Consider the following 25,557-nt stretch of genomic DNA (forward strand, 5'->3'; position numbering starts at 1 on the left):
AAATAGATGTTTTGCATTTTTGTAGTGGGTAGATCATTTTGACTCGCTCATTTTAAAAGTAGCTCGCATGCTGAAAAAGTGTGAGCACCCCTGCCCTAGACCATGATGTTGAACAATCTTTGCTTTCAGGTCATGTGACAGTTGTTTTGAGGCTACCATGGTGCTACTCTTAAGAGAAAATGCGACTTGCAATTGGCCACCTTAAATACCCTTTCTCATGATTGGCTTCACTTGTGTATTGCATATTGATTTTCTTTTGTATTAAATCATTGTTTGTATTTATTGTGAGAAATCATTAACATGGTCAGTGTCTTCCCATAGATGATAATTATTAATTGTTAAAGGTAAACTTATCCTCACTCGGGTCGTGGGGGTGTCTTTTGGCGAAGGGCGGGGTACACGGCAGCCAATCACAGGGCACATATAAACAACAACTATTCACACTCACATTCATACCTACGAAATAAGAAAATAAAATATGAATAAATGCAGTAATCAGGGGTAAGACAAAGGGAAAGGGCTAAGGAATAGAACTGAGATTCAGCTAAAGACTAAAAATAAAATGGCTGCAAAAAACAACACTGATGACATCAACCCTAAACAATCCCCAATAACACCAATGTCGATAATGCCCCCACCTCCCTCCTCGCCAAAAGATGATGATGTAAGTGTACTTGTTAACAAGCAATTGGCAATGCAAACGGGACTCATGGGCTAGTGTAAACATGACTAAACGTGGAGCGTTTGTGGCCAAAGATAAAAGTTGGGCCTCTTGAGTGACGACTGAGTGCAGCAGATGTTATGTGGGACTCAAAGCACCTGCTACTTCCTTCCCGTCCGCAACGTGCCGACTGTCTAAAGGAGTGGGAAACGACTGCTGCCATGACGTAGTCTGTTTTCTTTTTTCTTTTTATTATTGCTTTATTAAGCCTTTATTTAACCAGGTGATATAAATATAATGGGATCAAGGATATAGTATGAAATGTAGCATCTGATTTAAAAACAGTGTCCAATGCTTTCCAGTTCCTTAGTGTCAAGAATTTTAACAACATTTGAGGGTGCACCCGCCTCTCACACAAAGACAGCTGGGATAGGCTCCAGCATACCCACGACCCTAGTGAGGATAAGCAGCCCAATTCTGTGAAAACACCAGCAACAGTCAGAGTAAGAAAAGCCAGTGGATCAAAACATATAATGTCTATGATTCCTAATAAAGTAGGATCCAAGATTGGACGGGACCATCCAGAGTACATCACCGTACATCACCGTAGTCAAGCAGTGGAAGAAAGGAAGCTGACTCAAGGCGTTTCCTGGCTCCTAATGAAAAAAGAGATCTTTTCCTGAAGTAAAAGCCCAATTTTACCTCAAATTTAGAATCTAAGCTTGCAATATTCTACTTAAAAGTTAGGCGTTAGATGAGACAAGCTCGATGGCTGTACCTTGACTAGTTAAGACGGGGAGATTTTTGGACTGCACAGTAGCCCTGGAGAACAGCATAACCTTTTGTCTTCTCTGTGTTCCGAACCAGCTTCAACCTCTGCAGACAGGCCTGAACAACATCAAAGCCGACTGTAAATTAATGAAAGCTTGCACAGCAGATGAAGCAAAACAAGAAATTACCGTATTTTCCGGACTATAAGTCACACTTTTTTTCATAGGTTGGCTGTTCCTGTGACTTGTACTCCAGAGCGACTTATAAATGAAAAAACTGTTTGTTACATAAACACTGGACACCTTTTCTGTTCATGTTTATTTTTTGTGTAGCTGAATAACCATCGTGTTAGCATATCTTACACCGATTCAGCCTGTTCTCTGTTCTTTTATTGTTAGAACTTGCCTTCCAAGAGGAGGTAATGTCTGTTTTGGTCAAGTAGTTTGTAAAATAAAATACCTGCAAAAAATGCGACTTTTTTTTCTACCTAATAATTCATTTTTGGCCTTGTGCGACTTATACTCCGGAGCGAGTTATAGTCCAGAAAATACGGTATTGTGCCGTCTGCATAAAAACGATAAAAATTGCTGCTGATCGGAGGAAAATATAAACTGTTGCCCACTACCAGGACAGAAATGCATCACCTACAAGTCTGAAATTCACACACAAGATGCATAAGACTTTGATCTGTAGCTCCTGTGAAAACCAGCAAAAGACATAAATGGACGTCTTTGGCTGTGAATGAGTTAATATGGATTATACCGAGACCAGAGTCCTCCAGTGTAAAGATACAGTTAAGACCTGGCCCAGGATTTGTATGGACATTTCCAGACACCAAGAGTAGTAGCAAAACGTTATATCTTTTCCAATTGTCTTTAAATGTAAGTTTTTGTCAGCACTCAAACGACCACTGGATCTCACTGGTGGGGAATAAACAGCCTTGCTGCTGCTCTGGTTTAAAGATCCAGAGTCAAACAGTGAAAGTACAACAACCAACACCAAAAGCAATGTTATTTAATGTCATGTTACACCCCCCTCGTCTCCCCCCAGACGTGCATCTGACAGCACCTCTATTGAAAAGCGCCCAGCCGCCTGCAGGGCCGTGTGTACACAACAGCACCCAAACAACAGCAGCAGCCCCCTCCTCTTGACCGCCGCATGCACACACGCACACTTTTGCACTGTTCAGGTCGACGCACAGCTGTTTACTGGAGGTCAGCCACACAAAAATAACATTTTGTGTATGCAGTCCTCCCTCGTTTATAGCGCTTAATGACTTCCAGTCCTCACTGCAATAAGTGAATTTACCCAAACATGTATTGTTTTACATCAAAATAATTTATTCAGAAATATAATACCATAAACTAGTTCCAATTTTTACAATTTGAACTAAACTGTGTGCACGCACACATGTGCATATGTTAAATGTAGTCGTTATTGTCCACCATTATCTAATGAATGTATTATCTACATTATCTACACATTTAAATTATTAAATATTATTTTGTTTGTAGACAACTTTTTTCCACGTTTTAATGTTTGTTTCTTAGCCACCTTTTAGAATGTTAAGTTGCAGTGTAATGAATGTAGTGGTCTTTGTAAAGTGACACCATGAGCCAGACTGCTGTACTGAGTAACGACCTCCTGCGATTTCCAGTGGGTTGACAAGCTTGTTGTGATTTTTTTTTCACAACTCATGATTGGTGCCTGCCAAAGAGGTGTCTGATCCTCAAGTTCCACTGTTTTGTATTATTTCTTCATCGTCTTTGTGACAAACTTTCACACATCACATACAGTAATGGCTATGTGCAAACAGGCTGAAATAGTTTTATACACAACAGCCATTATTATTATGTGTTTGCACTATATTTTTATTTGGTTAGAGCTGCGTAGAGCCGTGTGCACCATGCCCCTATAAGTGAGTAAATATTCAAATGTGTTTTTCGTTAACATTTTCAAGATTTGTGGCCCCATATTGTACATTAACTGGAAACTAAGGCAAACTTTTGGCGTATATTTTGGACCCTAATGGAAAAAACAGGTTAACCAAGGTTATCTGTAGTCTATTGTACAGTCTAATAACTGAATGTTTGGAGTCCGATGAAGCAACCTACCACCACAATGAAATGAAAGCAAAGTTGACGATCTGAACATGATATTCTTCCTTTACTTTTTAGAAAAAGGCCGTTGTAAATTCACCCGTTGTTTCTGGTTTTCAGCCCAAACCCTTGTACCCCTTTGTGGTTTGTGGAGACCCTTGTGAGACAGAGATAATAACTTTTGACCAAAATGAGACATCAGCCCGATTCAGCTGGGAGAAGGAGCTCGTTTTTTTGGTTGTTTTTCTTTGTTCATGTGATATGTGAAAACAACAGACATTTATCATCCTTGCCGCTGTTAAAACTCCGACTGTGATGAGTCACAAGGCAGTCAGGAAGAGTGTGGTCAAGCTACAGGGAGCTCAGCCATGCAGATAAACACTTAAAGACCTGAACGAGTAACATCTAAACGTTTGGCGTTTGTCACATTTAATGATTAAGAAAGTGAGAGCAGAAAGGCCGCGAGAGACCACAAATTTCAAGCTTTTTTTCTTGTTTGCTTTAGCAAGATAGTTATGCAACCGTGGTGGAATATATATTCCTGATAATTAGATTAGATTGGGCTGTGTGTGTCGGGGGGGCCAAAAGCGGTGAGAAAAAAAGGCAGAGCTAATGTTGCTGAATGGGAACATTGAGTTTGCAAAGATAAATAAATGCAACTTTTTTTTTTTTTGGAGTAGTTTCAGACCTGTAATGGCTGCGCTTGTTCATTTTCGGCACAAAGAGAGAATTTGAGAGTAGCCCAGCACATACCTCCACAAGTATGCAATCAATGTGAGAGGGAGGCGGCTCAGCACTTTGTTTGCGTGATGAATTCAAGCACATTTTAAAGGCTTTTAAAGCGTCCTCATCTGATTTGGAGTTAAGTGACGTTTAGCTGGTAAAAGTCCCCAATTGCGACCGACACTGCCCCGATCAATAGATCAATACAAGAGTTTTCTCTTAAGTGTGACTGGTCATCGTATATACGCTCTGAAGGCAAGTGCATCATTTGCCGTGATGTATCCTTTACTGTGGAAACAGGAAATTGTTTTATTGTTTCGCTAATGTGCTTTTGCCCGTAATGTCTCCACTCTTAAACTGATTAAAAACATTGCTTTCGTACTTTTCCTGTACCTGCTTAGCCTATCTACAGCATGTGAGAAGGCGTGCCATATAGGGCGGAAAGTTAGGATTAGAAAATATGTAAAAATGTTAAAAAATAAAACACTATTGTGGACTCCTATAGAGCAGCTACACACAATAACCCGCACAGAAAACTTTTTTAGATTTCAGAATCTGCACCTATTCCAGTTGTATTTCTTTGGATTTGTGCTTCCTGCCAACACGGTCTGTTTGAATTTATTCCACCCACCACCCGCCTCCAGGCATGCCTACTTTGCTATGAACCAAGGAAGGAAATCTGCCCCTCTGTGACATCACAAAGGAACTATTTTACCACACCTTTTGAAACCGAGCGTTTTGAGCCTATCCCAGCTGTCTGTGGGCGAGAAGCGGGATCACATGACAGCAACCAGCTGATGTCTTTGCTTTAAAAAAAAGTTGCTTGTTTTCAGATTTTCCCCACTCTGGAAGCCATTTTCCAAAAATACAGATTCAGGGCTCACAGAAAGTCATATCCATGTGGACGAGAGGCTGAAATGAGAAAATACTTTTGACCTGAAAACGCACAAATCTTAATTATGTCTCTAATGTCCTTTTTATTATGTCTATTTGATATGTATTTTGGCCTAAATTAAGCATTTCCAGCCATAAAAATGGCTAAATTAACAAAAACAAAGATACAGAATGTAGTATACTTGTCACTAGGTGTCAGTAATGTTACATCTTTTCATTGATGAGACAATAGCTACTGCAGGAAGTACTCTACAGAAACTGGAAGTAAAAAGACAATGAACTGGCAAGCTAAACTAATTAGCTGTCTTCAAGGACAGTACAGCATCAAGGACACACTTTGGTGGTCCCGGTAACGCAAACCATACGTCAAAGACGATGGTGAACTGTGCCAAGCATCTATGAATGACAAGGCTCTGGATTTTATTACCATAACCAATGTTTCTGTAGTTGACCATGCGTAAGAGTGGCCGCCTTCAACTCACTGGTGTCCCCTGTTTGTGTTTGTGCAGCTTGTGTCTTCAGGTACAATGTGCTGTCCTTCGTCTACCTCATCTACCTCCTGCTTATTCCGCTCTTTCCTGAGCCCACGTGCACAACCATGCAGGGTAAGAACCACACAAACTCATCCGAAGTAGATCAGCTTCCATGTATCACCTTGTATTTCTACCCCATCACCTGATGGCTTTGTCTTTTCCACGTTTTGTTGACACAAATTAACATTACTATTAAACCAGCGCCTATGATTGAAAACGACCACTGAGGTGGTTACACGTCTTGCAGTCACCTGGTTGGGAACACCTTCCAGATACTCTTCACCATCCGGGTTTATGAAGGAAACCCCACGCAGCACTCGGTAATACACAAAAACATCTGGGTGGAGGCCGAGGGGCGTTCCTCTCGTCTCCAGCAGGAATAACAATCAGAAAGTAAAGCGCAGCCCAAGTGGACCACTTACGCTCTCATCAATAGTTAAAGAGAAATCTAGAGAGGGCTGCTCATGGATTTGATCCCTGAGCCATGTCGGCATGTACGCTCACCTACGGTAATCTGATGACATCAGCACGAGTCATTCATTGAACATGTTTCATATTGTGCTTTCAGTGGCGCACCAGCGTACTGCGTCATGCTGACCCTGTCTCATAGCAACATGAGGTGACCAAGAAACACCTCTCATATGACGTAGTACATCACAGCATACTACAAAAATGTACCTTTTAAAACAGAGTATTAGTGGCTCTTGACTGGTATGATTGTATTCCACTGCCGTGATGATTGTCATTGGTCAGAGGCCCATTGTCATTGTCAACAACGTACAAACCGACATAGAAACGTCTTGTGATACTTTCTGAAGATAAAAAAATGACCACTTTACTTTGATGATCCACTACGAGGACTTTCAGCAATAGTCAAATGCTAAACGTGAATACTTCTTGTCATGTACATTATGCTAGGAGTCCACTGGGCCGGCAACGGTTCACACCAATGCAATTTGCTGTGGCACCTAGTGTCACCAATAAGGTGCCGAGGGGCGTGCAGTGGCTCAAACTGCCTTCCAACTGGCTCGTGGTGGCCCGTAAAAATTTAGTTTGGCGGCAAGAAAATTTCAAAATGTTTAAAATCTTCATCGTGCCACTTGCATTAAACAATCGGCGCGAAGAGTCCACCAAGTGGAAACAAATTTTGCAAACAATCCGCCTAATGGAATCCAATGGAATGTAATGGCGAGAGCCAAGTTGCGCCAATGATGCTAGGAGTCCACTGGGCCGGCGTCAGTTGGTGCCAGTTCGCGCTAAAGATTATGTGATAGGCGCGTAGTGGCTCGCTGTGGTGCCGAATAACGGCTACATGGCAACATGCCGAGCGAACATTAATTCAGCGCCACTATGCGCCAATCACATAATCTTTGGCACCAACTGGTGCAGACCTAGTGGGCTCCTAGCATTAAAAACACACAGCAGAGAGCCATTCTCTGTGATGCAACGATCCAAACAGGATGGGACATAAACATAGGACAAGGTAAAGTGTTGTTTTTTTGTAGTTTGACCAACCTTGATTGTACAAATGTACAGCATCCCACAAAAGTGAGTATACCCTTCAAATTACTGCAAACGTGGGATTGTATATTTTCATCAGACAACACTGGAAACCAGCCACTTTAATGCAATGTAATGTAATGTTTAATGTGTATTGCTTGTATAACAATGTAAATGTATTGTCCCCTCAAAGTAACTCAACACACAAGCATTAACGTCTAAACTGCTAACAACAAAGTGAGTGGAAATGAAAATTCATTTTAAAGCGAATAAAGCAGCAATTATGAAGCCGAACCGCTCCTTCTGTTTGAGAAACCGCTCACAGTTTCTCTTGGGATCAAGCCTTGTAACTCAATTGCAGTTGTAAAAATACAAATGATCTCAAGATGACTAAAAACACCCTGAACCTACGTACAGAAGTGGGAAAATGATGCAGTTGTCCTGAGCCTTTGCACTCGTTCGCTTGCAAGCCAGGCACTCCCCATACCTCCCGCTTTACAAGCGTTCTTTTCCCAGTCTTTGCGACCGCCGAGGGAATTGCATCGGGAAATTAGCACAAATTATTCAACGTTTAATACACCTTCAGTGGTCTGGTGGGCACATTTGATAAGCTTTGGTCAGGATATTGTAAATGTGGTTGGTGTTCCCCACGTGAAGAATAGTGATGGAGATGTTTACCCATGGGGAAGCAACCACTACTGCACCAGGAAGTGGGACACTGCAAGGACCCATGACAAATCTGACTGATCCTTACCCAGATCGTGGGTATGCTGAAGCCTATGCCAGCCGACGGGCGAGAGGCAGGGTACACCCTGGCCCCGTTAAAAATGTTCCCAAATACCTGTAGGTGCGCTATAAAAGGGCCATCTGTGGAACAGCTGTGGCTGCTCCTCCGACTGTTCTCCGCTTTCCTTCGCTGGCTGGCTGCTATTTGGAGGGCGGCTTTGGGAAGAACATGTGGCTCTCAGGAAGATCATTAAGTGTGACCACCAACGGGCTCAAAATCTATATCCTCACCAGAGTGGAGTACTCACTAGCACGCAACTCCGCTCACTTACTGTTTTATAAAGTCAAATGTTAGACGGCATTGCTCCCAACCGAAAACAGTTAAAAACTGGGAACCTAAAAAATGAAAGATTTGAAAGACCTGAAAGGAGTCACCTGTGATCATATTCAGTGTGACTATGTTGAACACATACAAACATACTTGAGTTGCAGTACTGTGAATTGTTACATCAATATTTCTAAGAGTTTCAATTGTTTCTGGATAAGACTGGGTTTCCGCTACATGTAATTGATCGTATCACAACGCCTCTACAAAACTTGTGTGCTAAAATAAAGAAATTGTAACTTTTAACTACAAGATAAAAAATGGAGGCTGGAAACGCTGTATAGACCTTGAGAGGCGCTTGCCAAGATAAAATTCATTCATTCATTTTCTACCGCTTATCCTCACGAGGGGGGTGCTGGAGCCTATCCCAGCTGTCTTCGGGCGAGAGGTGGTGGCCAGCCAATCACACGGCACATATAGACAAACAACCATTCACACTCACATTCATACCTATGGACAATTTGGAGTCGCCAATTAACCTAGCATGTTTTTGGAATGTGGGAGGAAACCGGAGTACCCGGAGAAAACCCACGCATGCATGGGGAGAACATGGAAACTCCACACAGAGATGGCCGAGGGTGGAATTGAACTCGTGTCTCCTAGCTGTGAGGTCTGTGCGCTAACCACTTGTCCGCCGTGCAGCCCCCAAGATAAAATATTAAAACGTATTTTATTTTGATGAAGGGATGGCCAATTTTAAACGAACAAACTAAAACATAATTATAATGGTGTTTTTATTCCCTTTTTTGTCTCTCTGGTTCTGCTTTCTAAAATAAATAAATAAATAGATAAATAAATAATTAAAAATAAATAAAAAATAATACCTTTCAAAGTAAAGTGTTTTTGAGTTCTTTTATTTCACGTTTTTTGTGGTTTTGGTATTAGCTGAGGATTTGAGCACGGCTAAGGTTTCGATATGTATATTTTACTTTCTATATATTTACTATGTATATTTACTGGGATATGAGTTTCGGTCCATATCTCCCAGCCGAGTTGCGAGTTGCTCTTATTTATGTATTTTTTTTATGGCTAAGTGTTCATATGTCAATGTTTTGCGCGATGAATGAAAACAGGCAGAGCTGGAAGATGGTTGTCAGCCATGCTTGCACAGAGGAAAGGCTGGTGTGTTTTTTCTTTTTTTTAATTATTGCTGAATGATTGAATGCCATTGACTGCCAAGATGGAGGATTATATATCCAAACTATATCGAAAAATTTAGAAATAAAGTATCAGTTAATACAAAAATAAATGGGATTAGAATTATATGAAAACAATTTCAAATTTTTTTTTTAAAACAAAGTGAATTAGTCTCTTCTTTATTTTGGTTATCTTAATGAGCAACCTACCTGTATATTACGTGAGTCAGTGCCTCACGGGTCATGAACCTCGTCGCCCATCAATGATAGAAACACGTACGCAAACATGACATCTGTATGCCCCAAACCTTCCTTGTAGATCCGAACTCATAACGACTTGATTAGCTATCAGTCCAAAACATTAGCATTTTGACTCTGCATGTTATTTAGCTGTATACTTAACAAAGTGATAACAACCTCAAAAATGCTCTTGCCCTCCTCTTGGCAGGCCACACGGGACGTCTGCTGCTGTCTCTGTGCTTCACCAGTTTGTCCTTCCTGCTCGTCCACATCATCTATCAGATTACTGTCAACAGCCTCCTGGCCAGGAACTCCATCGATTCCGAATTCAACTGTAAGTACACCAAACAGCAGTCTCTAGAGGTAGAACCCAAAGGGACTCGTGAAGAATTCCATGAACTTTTCTACTGCGGATTACTAAAGAACGGAAAAAGGTAGAAACAAACTTTTCTTTTCTGATGAGAGTCTAATCCTTTTGTGTATACCATGTCTACATAGCCGAACAACACAATATTCTGTGTGCCTTGACACTAGAGGGACACCTTTTGAATAATGGCAGGGATTGAATGGGGTAAATATGATGTAAACATGGTACAAAAGCGGTGACCATTCATTCATTTTCTACCGCTTATCCTCACGAGGGTCGCGGGGGTGCTGGAGCCTATCCCAGCTGTCACAGGGCACATATAAACAAACAACCATTCCCACTCACATTCATACCTATGGACAATTTGGAGTCGCCAATTAACCTAGCATGTTTTTGGAATGTGGGAGGAGACCGGAGTACCCGGAGAAAACCCACGCATGCACGGGGAGAACATGCAAACTCCACACAGAGATGGCCAGGGGTGGAATTGAACTCGCGTCTCCTAGCTGCGCACTAACCACTCATCCGCTGTGCAGCCCATTTGGTGACCAATGAGTCACTAAATCAGAATCAGGCACTTAGACCTGCAGTGTAAATCCAGTCTAAAGTGGTTTTATTAGTTGGGTGAGGTTCTGATGGGAACGCTTGTGAAGAGTTTCCGAATTTGGCAGCTGATAGTATTTTGAGGGAAGGGAAATTGCCACGCTTCGTTTGCATTTTTCAGTTTCACAACCATTTCCTGAATTTGGAGTCAATGCCTTCCTTATCTAACGTTACTAAATCTGGTATTTCGCCCCCTGACATCCTTTTCCTTTTGGCAGCCCAGCGTAAACAAGGAGCCCTCCTTCACACTGAGGTGGTTATCCTCCCCCTCATTTCCTTTCTACATGTAGGCCAAATGCACAATTACAGCGGTAAATGGAGTCCCGCATGACAGGAGAGAGCCTGGCGAGCTCCAGCTGCTCTCGCGGGTCACTGACTGGTCACCCCGAGCCGCTTTGCATACGGGTCATCCGTCACTGCTCTGTGTGCTGACTCCACACATGGAGGGTGACTGCATTTACGAACAGTTTTTGGGCCAAGATGGAGGTGGAGCCGGCTACGAGGAGGAGGCGGGGGTGTCTTATCACTTTGTAACCGTCACTTTTTGTGTTTCTTTTTCCTGTGATTGTGAAGCTCAGCGACCCCGTCCATGTGGAGGCTTCAGGTGGCTGACACCAACCATAAAAATTGGTCTCATGTTTTTTGTTTTTGTTTGTTTTGCCCGTTAGACGGTGTTTGTGACAGTTAGCCAATCTGGTAGAAATGTGGTACAGCACCCCCTGCTGATCCACCTCCCCTCAGATCTCATCCAAACGTCACCTCTTGACATTCCTGCTGTGTGAGATGATGTTAGATGATAATATAGTAGTTATCTTGATGGGTTGTCAATGTAGTGAGGCCCCGGGACAGACCCCGGTGGTGATTATTCAGTGGGACTCCAATTTTAACAAATGTATTTCTTTCTCTTCACATATATTTGGCAAAAGTAGTCCCTCGGGAGTACCCTTATTAAAGTTTCATTTAAATATATAAAAATGATCATTTGCAGCATTGAGCCCTCGATGCATGTTGATGGAAGCGTGATCATACTAGAAATGCAATCCATCTATAATTTTTTGGCATTAATCAACAGAAAAACACACTTTTAATTACTGAATTAAGTCTTTATTCAGAAAACAAAGATTTGAACTGACAGAGCAAATAAGTTGACAAATTAGAAGTCTAGTGTTGAGTTTTCCTCTTCTGTGAGCGACATTTGTTAATTACATTGAGTAACTACATTTCATCTTAAAGGATAATCTCTTAATGGGGTTTGCTGGCAGTCAGTGAACATTTTCATCAAGTGAGTTTGGGTGGGGTGGGGGGGTAGTTGGAAGAGCACTTTTGCTCTTGAATGATTTTCTCGGGCTGGAGACTTTGTTGTGATCAATCATTGTTGTCGTTCAACACCCCCGCTCCCGTCCCCACCCACCCCGCCTCGGGGGCTCCACTTGAAGCGTATGTTTGGGTTGGAATTAGTGCAGATATTTGCTGATGTTGTTTGGCTATCGCATTACTGTTACCGTTTTATGCATGAGGTGATGAACATAATATAGCGCGTTTGGAGATGCTGAATGAAGTGTTTAAACCCGACTTACTCACCACCAACAGGGGCTGGTCATCTGTTCTGTTTTAACTAATGAATCATGCCTTGGGACTTTCTTGTGTTTGGTCGTATTAAACTTCCCGGGTTCTGTGCCACCATGGAAATGTGTGCAAGACAAGTTTTGCACTCAGCTGCAACATAATTTTCTGACTTTAAAGGGGATTTATTATGCTCATTTATCGCATAACTCAAGACAGATATAAGACTTGTTCTTGTGTGTGTTGCTGTAAATGTGTTCCCGTGCTAGGTGAGCAAGTGGGACGCGGACAGGAAGTGATTTTAGGGGGGTTCAGAGTTGAGTTTTCAACAGTAGCCCATGTTAGGGATTGTTGCGATAAACATGAGTTTATTCTTTTCTTTTTTTCCGTTTTTTCTTCTGAATGTCCTATTTGTTTTTTTTACTTCATTTAGCCATTTTGCAAAATAAAACTACCGTATTTTCTGGACTATACGTCACACGTTTTTTTCATAGGTTGGCTGTTCCTACGACTTATACTCCAGAGCGAGTTGTTAGAGTATGTTAGCGAGTATGTTATCAATTTGCTTCTACCATTTATTCATAATTCAGAATGCTTACCAAATATTTTGACTCTTGATCTTCCCATGCAGGTTCCTCATGGGAAAAATCCATACGGCAAATTGGATTTGAGAGGTAAGAAAGACTTTTTTTGCAACAACTCTGACCACAAATGGTGATTTCCTTATTAACATCTTCAAGACTTATTATTTGTATTTCTGGGTGTGTCTGGCGTTAGGGTGTGTTTTGCTTGCCCAATGAGAAATTCCTTTCACAGTTGAGCAATGTATTTTCAATAACTGTGAGAGTGACTAATGCCAAGCGACGAGGAGAGTCAGCACTAAGAGGATACTTATGCAATGCCAATGTGAAGACACTTTATTATATGAGCTTCCAGCATGGCAACGTTTTTGATTGTCATCAAAATCATTGGTATGACCTTCAGACATGCTTGATAAGTTCCTTAAAGGAACATTAACCTGGTTATTTCAGCAATGTCTGAAAAGGAATCGTAGTCCTTTCTCTGTCTATTACTACTAATGATGATTTCACACCATATCTTTGACATGTTCACACTTAATATAAAAATATTTACTTTGCTTTAATTGTGTCATTGTAATTTTGTTCTGTGTGTAAAAATAAATAAATAATCATAATAAAAGATAATAGTATAATCAATTTGCAAGTAGGAAAAAAATGACAGTACATACTGCTGTCTTATGCAATGCTAAGGAATATGTAAAAATGCTGAAAAAGGTTAAAAATAAGTAAAAGTGTATGTGCAGCAACTTAGCATTCTTTTCTCGGCCCATTCTTCTAAAGCTTGTTGTTTCCATTCATTGAGTAATGGGTTAGGCCATGCAACAAATCAATACCAAGCAAACACAAACAGTTAGTGGTTTGGTCCCCCAAGATATCACAAGAGGAAAAATGTCCATCAGTGTTTTCCAAAGTCAAAGCTGATGTGCTTGAATATCATCTTTTTCCTAAAACACAAAGCTAATTGCTTTTCTTTCATGTATGACTATGGAAATGACAAAATATTCCCATTTGAGAAGCTGAAATCAGATATTTACATTTTTAAATAAGAAAAATGATGATAACCATTGATTGTTGCAGCTCTACTAAAGTGGGTCATTTTCAGCCTGCTCTTTTTTTAGTGGCCCTCGACATTAATAAAATATATTCATCAGATGTATTATTAGATATTACGCTAATTTGCTCCGCTAGCCATAACACAATTCTAGGGCCCCATGAAATTATTGTTGTTGATGTTTTGTAATGGTAACTTTGCATGGAATGACCTATATTGGATTCCTTTTAGCATATTTGAATGTACAAAACTAACTAAAAGATGGTTATCGTTGGCAAAGTTTCTCTTAAGCTAAATAAGACCAAGAGCACTTTGCCATCTGCGGTCTAAAGGCTCCTAAGCGGGTCCCTCTGTGGACTCCTGATGAAGACAAAACCCTGTTAGGCTGCCGCTGTGTCTGCCTCCTCAGTGTGCCATCAACCTATTAGCTTCCAAAGTACATGAATGTCCAAACTCGGGCCCGTCCTTTTTTCCACTACTCACCCGAGAGTGGCGGAAGAGGCGCCATCATCATCATCACCCACATTCACCTTTTGGAGTTTTAGGATCAGTAAAGACTATGGTGTGGTGTTTTCATTTCTATACCACATATTTACATTATTTTAAGGGTTATTATGTCAGCATAAGAGGTTTTATTATGGCTAATGATAATGCAATAATGCAGCATAATGACTTTTGTAAGTAGAGCCATTAAATTTGATGACTCCTTGTCTACTGCTGATGCTTTCCATGGCTTTCATACATGAGAGGATGCACTGATGTGCATTACAGCTTAAACCTTGCATGTTGAAATGTTTCCTATTGGATTTTTCAGTTCAGCGTGAGTACCGTAATTTCCGGTGTAGAGGCCGCTACATTTTTTTTAACACTCAGAACCCTGCGGCTTTCACATCGGTGCGGCTAATTTATGAATAATTTTAATCTTGTGACATCTCCTTTACTTCAGAACTACTACTAGTCGTTACTAATTGGAATCATGGCCGGTGCCAATCACAACCATTTCAAGTGACCCAAGGTCCTTATGTATAACAGTATAGCAATATAACAGTCTGACTCAAATGCTATACCCGAGAAATATACAAACATGTACCAATACAATATTAAATAAAAAGAAAGTTTTATCATGATGCATTGCGTCAGAGCAACTCATTCATTGGTGCCTGCCAGGACTCTGCAATGTTGTCAGCCTCCCTCTGGGCTTCTCTGACTCCCTTTGCTGGACAGAGGCAGTATTGGAACACCCTCCATCTATCAATTTTTAATACCGCTTGTGTTCTAATGAAATGCTTTGCTTAATTGAAATGCATTATGGGAAAACTTCATTTAAACCCATATTGGTACATTTTTGTATATTTATTTTTATTACCTTTTGAATGTTAAGTTGCTTTGTGATGGATACAGTGTTCTTTCTAAGATGACATTGGGAGTCAGACTGTTACATTGAGTAATGACCTCCTGCCATTTCTTATCAGTTTCCAAGCTCATAGAGTTGTTTTCATAGCTCATGATTGGCTCCTGTCAAATCTGTTTTTTCCTCTAAATGTTCTTAGTGTGGCTTATACACTGGAACTTACGGTTGTTTGTTCTTGGTTTCTTGTCAACACCTTCATGAAGGTTAGCGCACGGTGTGAAATGCAGATTCGGGATGTATTGTTTTTACTGGACATGTCAACCTGGAATTACTTTTGATACTCAGAAGCAACATTTAAAGGGTTTTGGGGAAACCTCTCAGTCACTTTTGGACTTGTTTACACTTGCACGCAATCATGCCACCTCGTAAAGATTGTCCTCACACAGCCCCAGTAAATCCCACTCAAGCATGCCAAGCTTGCTGCTACCGTTGATGCCATGGCAACCGATCAGCTTTCTCTTCCCGCACAAACATTTGGATATGAGCTATGAGGAGACGTGTCCAACTGCTGATCTTACAAATATACATTGCCTGGCTGCAAAAATGATGCATATCTGAAAACTCCACTTTACTATCTTTATAATGACCTCGTATATACGTATGTACAGTATATATGTGTTTATGCACTTCGTTACAGCTGCATGCGTTGTCATTAAAATGGGTGGTGTTGCACATAAAAACAAAATAATTCAACACACATTAAATGTGAATAAAACAGACAGATTCCCAAGCATGCTTGTGAACAGGTATTGACGTATATGATGGCTGCAGAACACAGAACACTGCAGAATTCCAGTTTTAGGATGCATTGTGATTCAGTGTAGCCAGTGTGTGTTCTTTTGTTTCCAGTGTGATCGGTGCTGATGCCGTGAACGGCATCCGAGTGTTCATCCCGGACATCGGCATGTTCATGGCGGGCGTGGCCATCTGGATGCTGTGTCGCAGTTTGATCCAGAAGAGGCCGCCTGAGGACATGGGGCAGTACAATGCCGACTTTGAAGCAGAGGACCAAGTACGTTACTTGCAGTACCTTTTTATGTAATTCCCTGCTTACCTCGAGACAGAAGGATGCTGCTGTCTAATGATATTGCAATGAGATATACACCTATCAACCTCCTCATCACCCCCACCTGAATCCCACCCGAAGCCATATTAGAGCGGCCAGGTGGTAAAGCACATCAAACTCAAAAGGAGCAAATTGTGCCACCAGTGCCTTACAATAGCGGATTGTTGTCATTAGCACAGTAAACTTAGCACAGAACCAAGTTGGTATCCTCTGAATTCTTCTGAAACAGCCCACTGGGGGTACCAGGAGCTCAGGTTTCCTACTGCTGTCATTTTCATCGTTCTTCTCGGCACCCCGTAACCTCCTTCTTGCACACTGGAGGCTATGACATGTTTCCTTCCTCCTTGCAACGATATAAGGCAACGCCCAGTTCTCAACTCCTCAAATTTGTCACTAAAATTAAAGGGAGTGAAAAATCTGCATCATCCAGTAGAAGAGGACTGGTCAACATGTCCTTTAAAGCAGGGGTCAGGAACTTTATGGGCAAAGAGAGCCACAAAGAAAACGAGGACTGGGCTGTTCTTACTTCCACACGTGTCTGTTGTGCTCCCCCATGATGGCTGGTGAATGGTCTCAGGAAGTCTCAGCAAGATTGATCTTCTACCAGCAGTGGTGTGAACGTTGTTCACCACAATAGTTCTTTTATTTTGCAAACTGATGCAGCCTACCGGCCAACTATAGTTGCAGGCAATCACCAAATAATTACAACCTGTATTCCATATTGCACGCTAACTGGAGAATGCATGCAAACCGAGGCAAAAATGTGCTATGAATAATGTGTTAACCAAAAAACATGCTAAACAAGGTTCCACTTAATGGCGCCCAAGGCCTATATCAAAAAGCACCACTGTCTCAGTGCCGTTGTTGCTTCCAACCTGTCAGGAAGAAGACGAGAAGCTGAGTCTAGAAGACCACATCCTCTTGGAGGAGGACTCTGACAGAGGCTACGAAGCCGAAGAAGATGAAGAGAATGATGGGCAGGAGGATGATGAAGAAGAGGAGGAGGAGGAAGAAAAGGAGAGCGCCAAGATGAAGATCCTGCGACTGGTGGCAGAAGTTGCGTCCAAAGTGAAGGAAGTCATCGGGAACTTAATCACCACAGCGGGTCAGGTGGTGGTGACCATCTTGTTGGGAATAACAGGTACCTGCTCGCCTCGTGCTGGACTTGTGTTTGCCATCAAACAGACGTCCGACTATCTGCTTGTTCCTTGTAGGGATGATGCTGCCATCTTTGACCTCGGCAGTCTATTTCTTCATCTTCCTTTTTCTGTGCACCTGGTGGTCTCTGCGGCGGACCTTTGACACGCTGCTCTTCAGCTGCATGTGCGTCTTGATGGCCATCTTCAGTGCCGGACATCTGGTCGTCCTCTACCTCTACCAGTTCCAGTCCTTCCAGGAGTCCGTTGTGCCAGAAGACAGCTACATCAGGTCAGTCGTAGATGCTGGTTATCACTCAAAATAATTAGAATCCCTGATGCTGTATACGAGGCAAGGTTTTCACACTTTCACTTACTTTCACAAGTGCCCAAGCTGCAACCCTAAGAGGTTGCGGGAGGACTAGCTAACAGCTAGGAGAAAACATACTGGGAGAAAACATACCGGATTGCCTCCAATGTGTCTGTTTTTAATTAGAATAATTCAGTCCTGCACATGACATTGCCCTCCTAAATACTGCAATGCACGGCAATGCAATATATATTTCACAGTGTGAAGTGAAAGTCTGAGTTCCGCTCGTGAGCCACTTTATAATCCTCCTGGCGCTGATCCCTGTGTCCCTCAAAAATGGACAAAAATAGAGATGGCCACTCTATCACCTGAGCCATGTTGAAAATTTAATAAATGTTCCAAATTTTCAGACAGCTAAAATAATGCATGAAGCTAACAATAAGCAAATGTCATTTATGCTTTTCTCCAGAAGAAGAGAAATATGATCTCTGGGAAAAATGAAACTTGCCAAAAATGTATTTCAGTATGTGGAATCAAATTATGGAACGGAATTTAAACAATGCACCAAGATGAGCAATTTCAAGAAACAATTCATGCAGTCACAAAATAAGAGTCTTGAACTTGTTCTGTTTATCTTATTTATTTGTCTTATTAATTCTGGGTGGTGTAATTGTAATTTGGTTTTAGTTAATATGTTTTATATTTACGAAACATTCTCAACCGCATTTCAAATGGGACACACTGTCCGCTCTTCTGTGACATCACAAAGGGGCAGTTTGACCACGCCTTCTGAAACCGAGCGTTTTGAGCCATCCCAAACTTCCAAATGCGAAAACCTCATTACCTGAAACTGTATTATTCCTTTGTTTAAAGCACAATAGTTCCCTTTTAAATAATCACACACTCTATAGGGACACTTGCATCCATAAATATGTGTGACTCCCATCAGGCCACCTCCCTTCCTAATTGGGCCTGCTGACAGCCTGCTGCTGAATGAGGTTGGCTGGACAGTGAAGTGACTTCCACACCAGTTCAAGCCCTCAGCCACATGATCTGCGGGCCTTCCCCAGCATTCAGGAAACATGTTAGCTGTTTACTGAAGAAAAGAATGTATCCTGTGTGTCCCTGCAGGTACTTCGGCATGTCCCCTGTCATCCAGAATGACTGCACCAGGACGTGGAAGCTGATCAGGAATTCTAAACGCAAGTGGCACCACTTCGTCAACCCCATCATGCTGCTGGTCCTCTACTACACACTGGCCACACTCATCCGCCTCTGGCTGCAGGAGCCCGTTGAGGAGCTGATGGTAAGACCTCCATCTAAGGTCTTTCTTTGCTTTTGTCAGTACAGTGGAATCTTGGTTTTGTGGGGTCCATCCAAAACCAAATCACATGAAAAACGTTATTCCGTATAGGATACACAATGTGTATCCAGATACACAAAACACATTTTACAGAGAATTCTAGTTTTACATTCAAAAAAATAGTTGCCAAATCTTGGCAAAGACCAATGAGCGTAGAGGGAGGAGGGCAGTTTCAATTTTATGTTGTAGTCTGTTCCCAAAAACAGACCCGTTCCCTTTTCCCAAAATCCTCTATAGACTTTTTATACACCAAAATTGTCAAGTTTGTCCAAAAACCTTTGCACCTTGAGGACCAGGCAGTGCACGGAGTTGAAAACATCTTCTTTCACCTCACAGCTTGAAGCGCTACTCTTCTGTTCCTCTGTAATGGAATTATAGATTACTCATTTTTTTTGTGTGAGGTCAATACTTTCTTGTAAACCTTACAGGACTTATTGATCACTCTGTACACAGTAGTTGTGTATGCAGTGTGTGTGTGTGTGTGTGTGTGGAGGATGCTAATAATAAAACATGATTAGCACATAAATCCGCTGTTGACAGCCTAGTTCGATAACCAGATTATAGTGGACCTTGTGTAATTTTACCACTAATTCCTTTTAAAAGTTTCTCAGAAAATCGAACATTTTTTTTGCAATTACGTCTCCTTTTTGTGTTTTGCGCTGTTTTACTGCCGCATTGCAATTATGAACCTCCGCCAAGGGTAATGCATGAGTCATAATACATCAAGAATAATATACAATACCTGTTACAACTGTAAAACTGGCATCCCTCGTATATGACAGTTATTGGTTCCATATCCGACTGCTTCTATGGTTATCTTCACAGATTTTCTTTTTGCCATCACTGTGACCCATCCATGTTGGCACTTGCAAAGACAAACAGAAGGGATATCAATAATGTTGTTCTTTTTCCAAGCGTTTCAAAGTTGAAAGACGAGGCATCCACGCCAACTATCTGTGTTGTTTCAGGGTGACAAGGAGGAAGCCATGTCCGAGGAGGAGGAGGAACTGGTCGGAAACGGGACGAATAATTCAGCCAACAGGAAGAGGCAGTTGTGGTGGGAATCCCGGCAAGGAACAGATGAGAAAAATGTACGATGTGTGTGTTTTGCGTTGTTATGCTATCATTTCTAACATTATTACAGTATTTCCACCCTAGTCACTTAACAGTGAATAGCAAAATAGAGGAAAAGCTTGATGCTAACACGTCTTGCCTTGTTTGCTCTTTTCTCCTGCAACATTAGCTGCTCTCTACCCAGGACGGCATCAGTACAACTGAGGTACATGTGCCCTCCCTCCCCTGTTTGTTCACTGTGTTCCACCCTGCATGGGTGCTATGACACTTCATTTGGCACCATCAAATGCAAAAGCTAGCTGTATCAAAAATGGGCTCCTTTGCTCCTGAATTAAATGTCCTCTTCCTTTTTGTGTCAGTGGGTGGTGAATCGCTATGCTATGTGAATGCTATTTCTCTTCCCCAAAATCCCATCTCATCCCATCTTCTAACATGCCATGTTTGACAGGTTGTTCTCGCCCCAAATGGAACATCCTTCAACTTTGTCACTGATAACGGACCCGTCTATCCGGACTTGTACTCCACTCCGCAGTACAAAACGGACCAGTGCGGTAATTGTACAGGTGAGCTCCATGAGAATGCTCCGAGCAGAGAAATGATCCAAAACCAGAAACGCACGCACACTGACACCACAAAAAATGCAACAGTAAGCTAGCCATGCCACCAGAGATGCAGAACATCTGAACCATGCAAATGCTGACTAAGTCTACCAATGATTTACTCTTTACAACCACCTAGCATCATATCAGAGACTTGAAAGACATGTGTAGCATCACAATAGTCAATATAGAAACTATAGTATAAGAACCATCATACTCTTCAAACAGAACAGCCATTTTTAGGTTGTACTGATTTGTCTTTGATTTGGAAAAGTGGTTTGCGCACAAGCCTCACAGCTAGGAGACCCGAGTTCCATCCTCTGGCATCTCTGTGTGGATTTTGCATGTTCTCCTTGTGCATGCGTGTGTTTTCTCCGGGTACTCTGGTTTCCTCCCACATTCCAAAAATTCCAATGCTAGGTCCCAATGCTAATTGGCGACTCCAAATTGTCCATAGGTATGAATGTGAATGGGAATGGTTGTTTGTCTATATGTGCCCTGTGATTGGCTGGCGACCAGTTCAGGGTGTACCCCGCCTCTCGCCCGAAGACAGCTGGGATAGGCGCCAGCATCCCCCGCGACCCTCGTGAGGATAAGCGGTAGAAAATGAAATGAATGAATTTGTCTCATTGCATGTAAGGTTTATTAAATTGCACCTCTCACTATTTTCATTATTTCAACCAGAAAAGGAGGACATGGACATCTATGAGGTGAGTCTTCCTCCAGAGGACGGGGTGGTGGCAGGCGGGGAGAAGTCTGAGAAAGACGAGGACGCCATAAGGAAAAGGGGAGTGGGAGCCATGGTGAAGGTCTTCCACTTCATCATGAAGCAGAGCTATATCTGCGCTCTCATCGCCATGATGGTGAGCCCACACGTCTTCTGAAATCATCTCCTTTCTTATCTTGACTTCTTTGTGGTTAATTCTGTGTTTTCTGCAGGCCTGGAGCATCACCTACATCACCTGGCTGACGTTTGTTTTTCTCATTTGGTCCTGCATGCTGTGGATGGTGCGCGACCGACGGCGCTATGCCATGTTGTCCTCACCCTTCATGGTGGCTTATGGCAACCTGCTGATAGTCCTGCAGTACATCTTCAGCTTTGAGGGAATTACGCATGTCCCAGGACTCTCCGTTGAGAAGACAAACCTGTTTCACTCGCTGTCCTCCAAGGTTTGGACCTGTTTACGGATATATGTATCATGGTGCTGGATTGGCCAGGTGTACATAACATGTCTTCACAGGTCTTATGTCTGCTGAGCTTCTGGTTGCTGCTGAGGCAGACGCTCACAGAGAGGTCAGAAAAACAGAAGGACGACGAAGCGGGCCTCTCAGATGTTCACGTGGATGACCAAAAGATAAAGGGTGAAAGCAAACGAGTTCTCATAGAAGAGTGAAGCCAGACGGCAGGTCTTGATTGACACGCAATGTGTTTATAGAGAAAGATGAGTCTGAGCATGAGGACGAGCACGACGTCATGCACGTGCTTGGCAGTATGGTCATGGCGCTGCTGGTCAAGTACTGGATTTACATCTGCGGTGGCATGTTCTTCTTTGTCAGCTTCGAGGGAACCATTGTCATGTACAAGATCATTTACATGATGATGTTCCTCTCCTGTGTGGCGCTCTATCAGGTACGTCAGCATAGCCCCTTCATGATTTCTACATTTTTTTTGTTACACTGAAATGTTTCAGATTGTATATTATCTCATTGGGAGTGACCAGGATGGACAGGATCAGGAACGAGTACATCAGAGGGACACTTTGTGAAGTTCAATTAGAATTTAGGCTGCACGGCGGACTAGTGGTTAGCCTGCAGGCCACACAGCTAGGAGACCCGAGTTTGATTTGGGCATCTCTGCGCAGAGTTTTCATGTTCTCGCCGTGTGTGGGTTTTCTCCCGGTACTCTGGTTTCCTCCCACATTCCAAAAACATGCTAGGTTAATTGGCAACTCCAAATTGTCCATAGGTATCAGGGCTCTACATTAAAAACAAAAGGTGAGAACTACTTGCCCGAACTTGCCCCATGTAAAATGAAAAGACAGCCATAATGATATCATCTAATTTTTGTGGCATCACATGAGAATCTCAAATAAAGATGAAATGATTATCATTTCTTGTGGTTGTTTTCCTACATAGATCATGATGTTGCATGGAAATCTGGATTGTCAAGAGACTTCTAGGCACTTTGTGCACCACAATGAAACATTATTGAATAGAAACATTTGTGTACTAGTAAAGTGTTTTTAATCCAGAACAAATGCTCAATGGTCAAACAATAATTTGTGAAGCAAAGGTAAGAAAAATACACAGAGAAATGGAAACGCTAGATTTTGTAGCTTGTGCAAAATCAGCACTTGGTATTGGATCTAGTCGGTGGTGTTTCATTGTGACCACTTCAAATTGTCACAGCAATGTGATTCACTCACCTGTGCCATCATTTGATTTGCTGCCGCTAATAAAATACTTGTTTAGGAGGCACTGGTTCATCACTTTTTGGTGTTTTCCTTCACAAGTTGTTAGACGACGCCATGATAGATGTTTTCCTAGTCAAACGATCGCTGATTGGTTGATCGCGAACAAGAACGGGTGTGGGTAAAACACGGACTGTGGAATGCGGATCACGGTCTAAATAAACAATTCTGATTCGTCCATTTCAAGATTTGCAAAGATTCATTCATTCATTCCTTTTTTTACCGCTTTTCCTCAGAAGGGTTGCGGGGGTGCTGGAGCCTATCCCAGCTGTCTTCGGGTGAGAGGTGGGGTACATCCTGGACTGGTGGCCAGCCAATCACAGGGCACATATAGACAAACAACCATTCACACTCACATTCATACCTATGGACAATTTGGAGTCACCAATTAACCTAGCATGTTTTTGGAATGTGGGAGGAAACCGGAGTACCCGGAGAAAACCCACGCATGCACGGGGAAAACATGCAAACTCCACACAGAGATGGCAGAGGGTGGAATTGAACCCTGTTCTCCTAGCTGTGAGGTCTGCGCACTAACCACTCGACCGCCGTGCAGCCGATTTGCAAGGATTGGTTTGCAAATTACAACCGGAATTATGCAGTCAGTGTTTTACCAACACCCAACAAGAACCGCTTTTAAAAAAAACTCTTGGCAGTATGGCATGCCGAAGTGCACTTGCCCGGCGAGATTATCACTGATTGGATTTACTTGCCCGAATTTTGTTTTAACTTGCCCCGGGCCATCGGTACATCGTTGTTGTCGAGCCCTGGGTATGAATGTGAGTGTGAATGGTTGTTTGTCTATATGTGCCCTGTGATTGGCTGGCCACCAGTCCAGGGTGTATCCCGCCTCTCACCCTAAGACAGCTAGGATAGGCTCCAGCACTCCCGCAACCCTCGTGAGGATAAGTGGTAGAAAATGAATTAATTTAGTATTTGGTGAAACAATACTCCTCATACTCCTCAGATTGTGCAAGCATACCTTACGTTGAGGCATCCAAAATGGCTGCCTACATTGTTTTATAGCTTTGTGTGGTCCAAACTACACATTTAACGATGGCCTGGATGTCGTAAAAATTGACTGCTGTATAACTGAATCGCTCTAAAAGCAATTCAGGCACCCTGCATCCCCTTGAGCGCGGTGTGTCATTGAGCGTGTCGCCATGAAGGGTTCATTGTTGATGACTCCATATATCCGGCTTACAGTTATGGTTCCCAATGTAGGTGCATTACGAGTGGTGGCGGAGAATCCTGAAGTACTTTTGGATGTCGGTGGTGATGTACACCATGCTGGTGCTCATTGCCGTTTACACCTTCCAGTTCAGACCCGACACGGCAGACAACAAAGACAGGTGAGCGCCAAGTCCGTGAGACGTCTCTTAACCCTGACAAATTGGATTCGAGAGGTCACGATCAATTATGGAATGTATTCAAAATCTGACTGCTATTGACCTCACACCATGACAGCCTTTCTTCCTTTTATGCAGCTTGAAGGACCTCGGCCTTGAGAAGTTCTCGGTCTCGGAGCTGTTCACCAGGATCTTCATTCCCACGTCCTTCCTGCTGGTGTGCATCCTGCACCTGCACTACTTCCACGACCGCTTCCTGCAGCTCACCGACCTCCAGGCAGTGGTGGCCAAAGAGGAGAGCACCATCTACAGGTGTGGCTGTCATGGTGCTTTCGTGATTGGATGTTGTGTAGTCAGACGCTGTAGAGTGGAGGTTGTGGGTCCTTTTTTACCTTCTTCTTTCTGTGACCTGCTTCCTATCTCTCCTGCGCCACTCTTGCTTTTTTTTCCTCTCTCGCAGCCACGCTAAAGTCAGCGGGCGTGTCTATCTGATCATGAATAGGTGGGTAGAGGTTCACTGTGTGGCATCCATCCATCGGCATCCTGGTCCACCTCCTGAAGTCTCCCCACTTTCTCTGTCTTTTCACACTACCAACCCTATGTATGTCTATCAAATCTGGCATTCCCCCTGGTCTGTCCCTGCAAACTACTTGACCTTAGTACCGACCTGTCCCTATAACATTATTATGATATTATTTATCATATTGTATTGTCTAATGTAACGTTGTAGCATAACATGACATAACATAACATGGCTTAAGCCAACATATTGTAACATATCAGAACCCAGCATAACATGACCCGACATCCATCCATCCATCCATCTTCTTCGGCTTATCCGAGGTTGGGTCGTGGGGGCAGCAGCCTTGGCAAGGAAGCCCAGACTTCCCTCACCCAGGCTACTTCATCCAGCTCCTCTCAGCAGATCCCGAGGCATTCCCAGGC

At 42.6% G+C, this 25,557-nt stretch overlaps 1 protein-coding gene across 2 annotated transcripts in view; it reads left to right on the forward strand.

Annotated features, from left to right (window-relative positions):
• Window positions 1–25,557, forward strand: part of LOC131109247 (piezo-type mechanosensitive ion channel component 2) — a 69,375-nt gene that overhangs the window by 5,717 nt on the left and 38,101 nt on the right. For both annotated transcript variants that reach the window (XM_058060993.1, XM_058060995.1), the window contains exons 2-17: window positions 5,658–5,753; window positions 9,877–10,002; window positions 12,833–12,875; window positions 16,094–16,256; window positions 17,193–17,451; window positions 17,525–17,738; window positions 18,888–19,062; window positions 20,088–20,210; window positions 20,363–20,398; window positions 20,642–20,756; window positions 21,477–21,655; window positions 21,732–21,962; window positions 22,034–22,154; window positions 22,229–22,422; window positions 24,488–24,615; window positions 24,751–24,924. In XM_058060993.1, the coding sequence (XP_057916976.1) occupies window positions 5,658–5,753; window positions 9,877–10,002; window positions 12,833–12,875; window positions 16,094–16,256; window positions 17,193–17,451; window positions 17,525–17,738; window positions 18,888–19,062; window positions 20,088–20,210; window positions 20,363–20,398; window positions 20,642–20,756; window positions 21,477–21,655; window positions 21,732–21,962; window positions 22,034–22,154; window positions 22,229–22,422; window positions 24,488–24,615; window positions 24,751–24,924 (2,377 nt within the window). The remainder of the gene's footprint in view (window positions 1–5,657; window positions 5,754–9,876; window positions 10,003–12,832; window positions 12,876–16,093; window positions 16,257–17,192; window positions 17,452–17,524; window positions 17,739–18,887; window positions 19,063–20,087; window positions 20,211–20,362; window positions 20,399–20,641; window positions 20,757–21,476; window positions 21,656–21,731; window positions 21,963–22,033; window positions 22,155–22,228; window positions 22,423–24,487; window positions 24,616–24,750; window positions 24,925–25,557) is intronic.

Source organism: Doryrhamphus excisus, chromosome 22, assembly GCF_030265055.1.
Source record: "Doryrhamphus excisus isolate RoL2022-K1 chromosome 22, RoL_Dexc_1.0, whole genome shotgun sequence".
Taxonomy (NCBI): Eukaryota; Metazoa; Chordata; class Actinopteri; order Syngnathiformes; family Syngnathidae; genus Doryrhamphus; species Doryrhamphus excisus.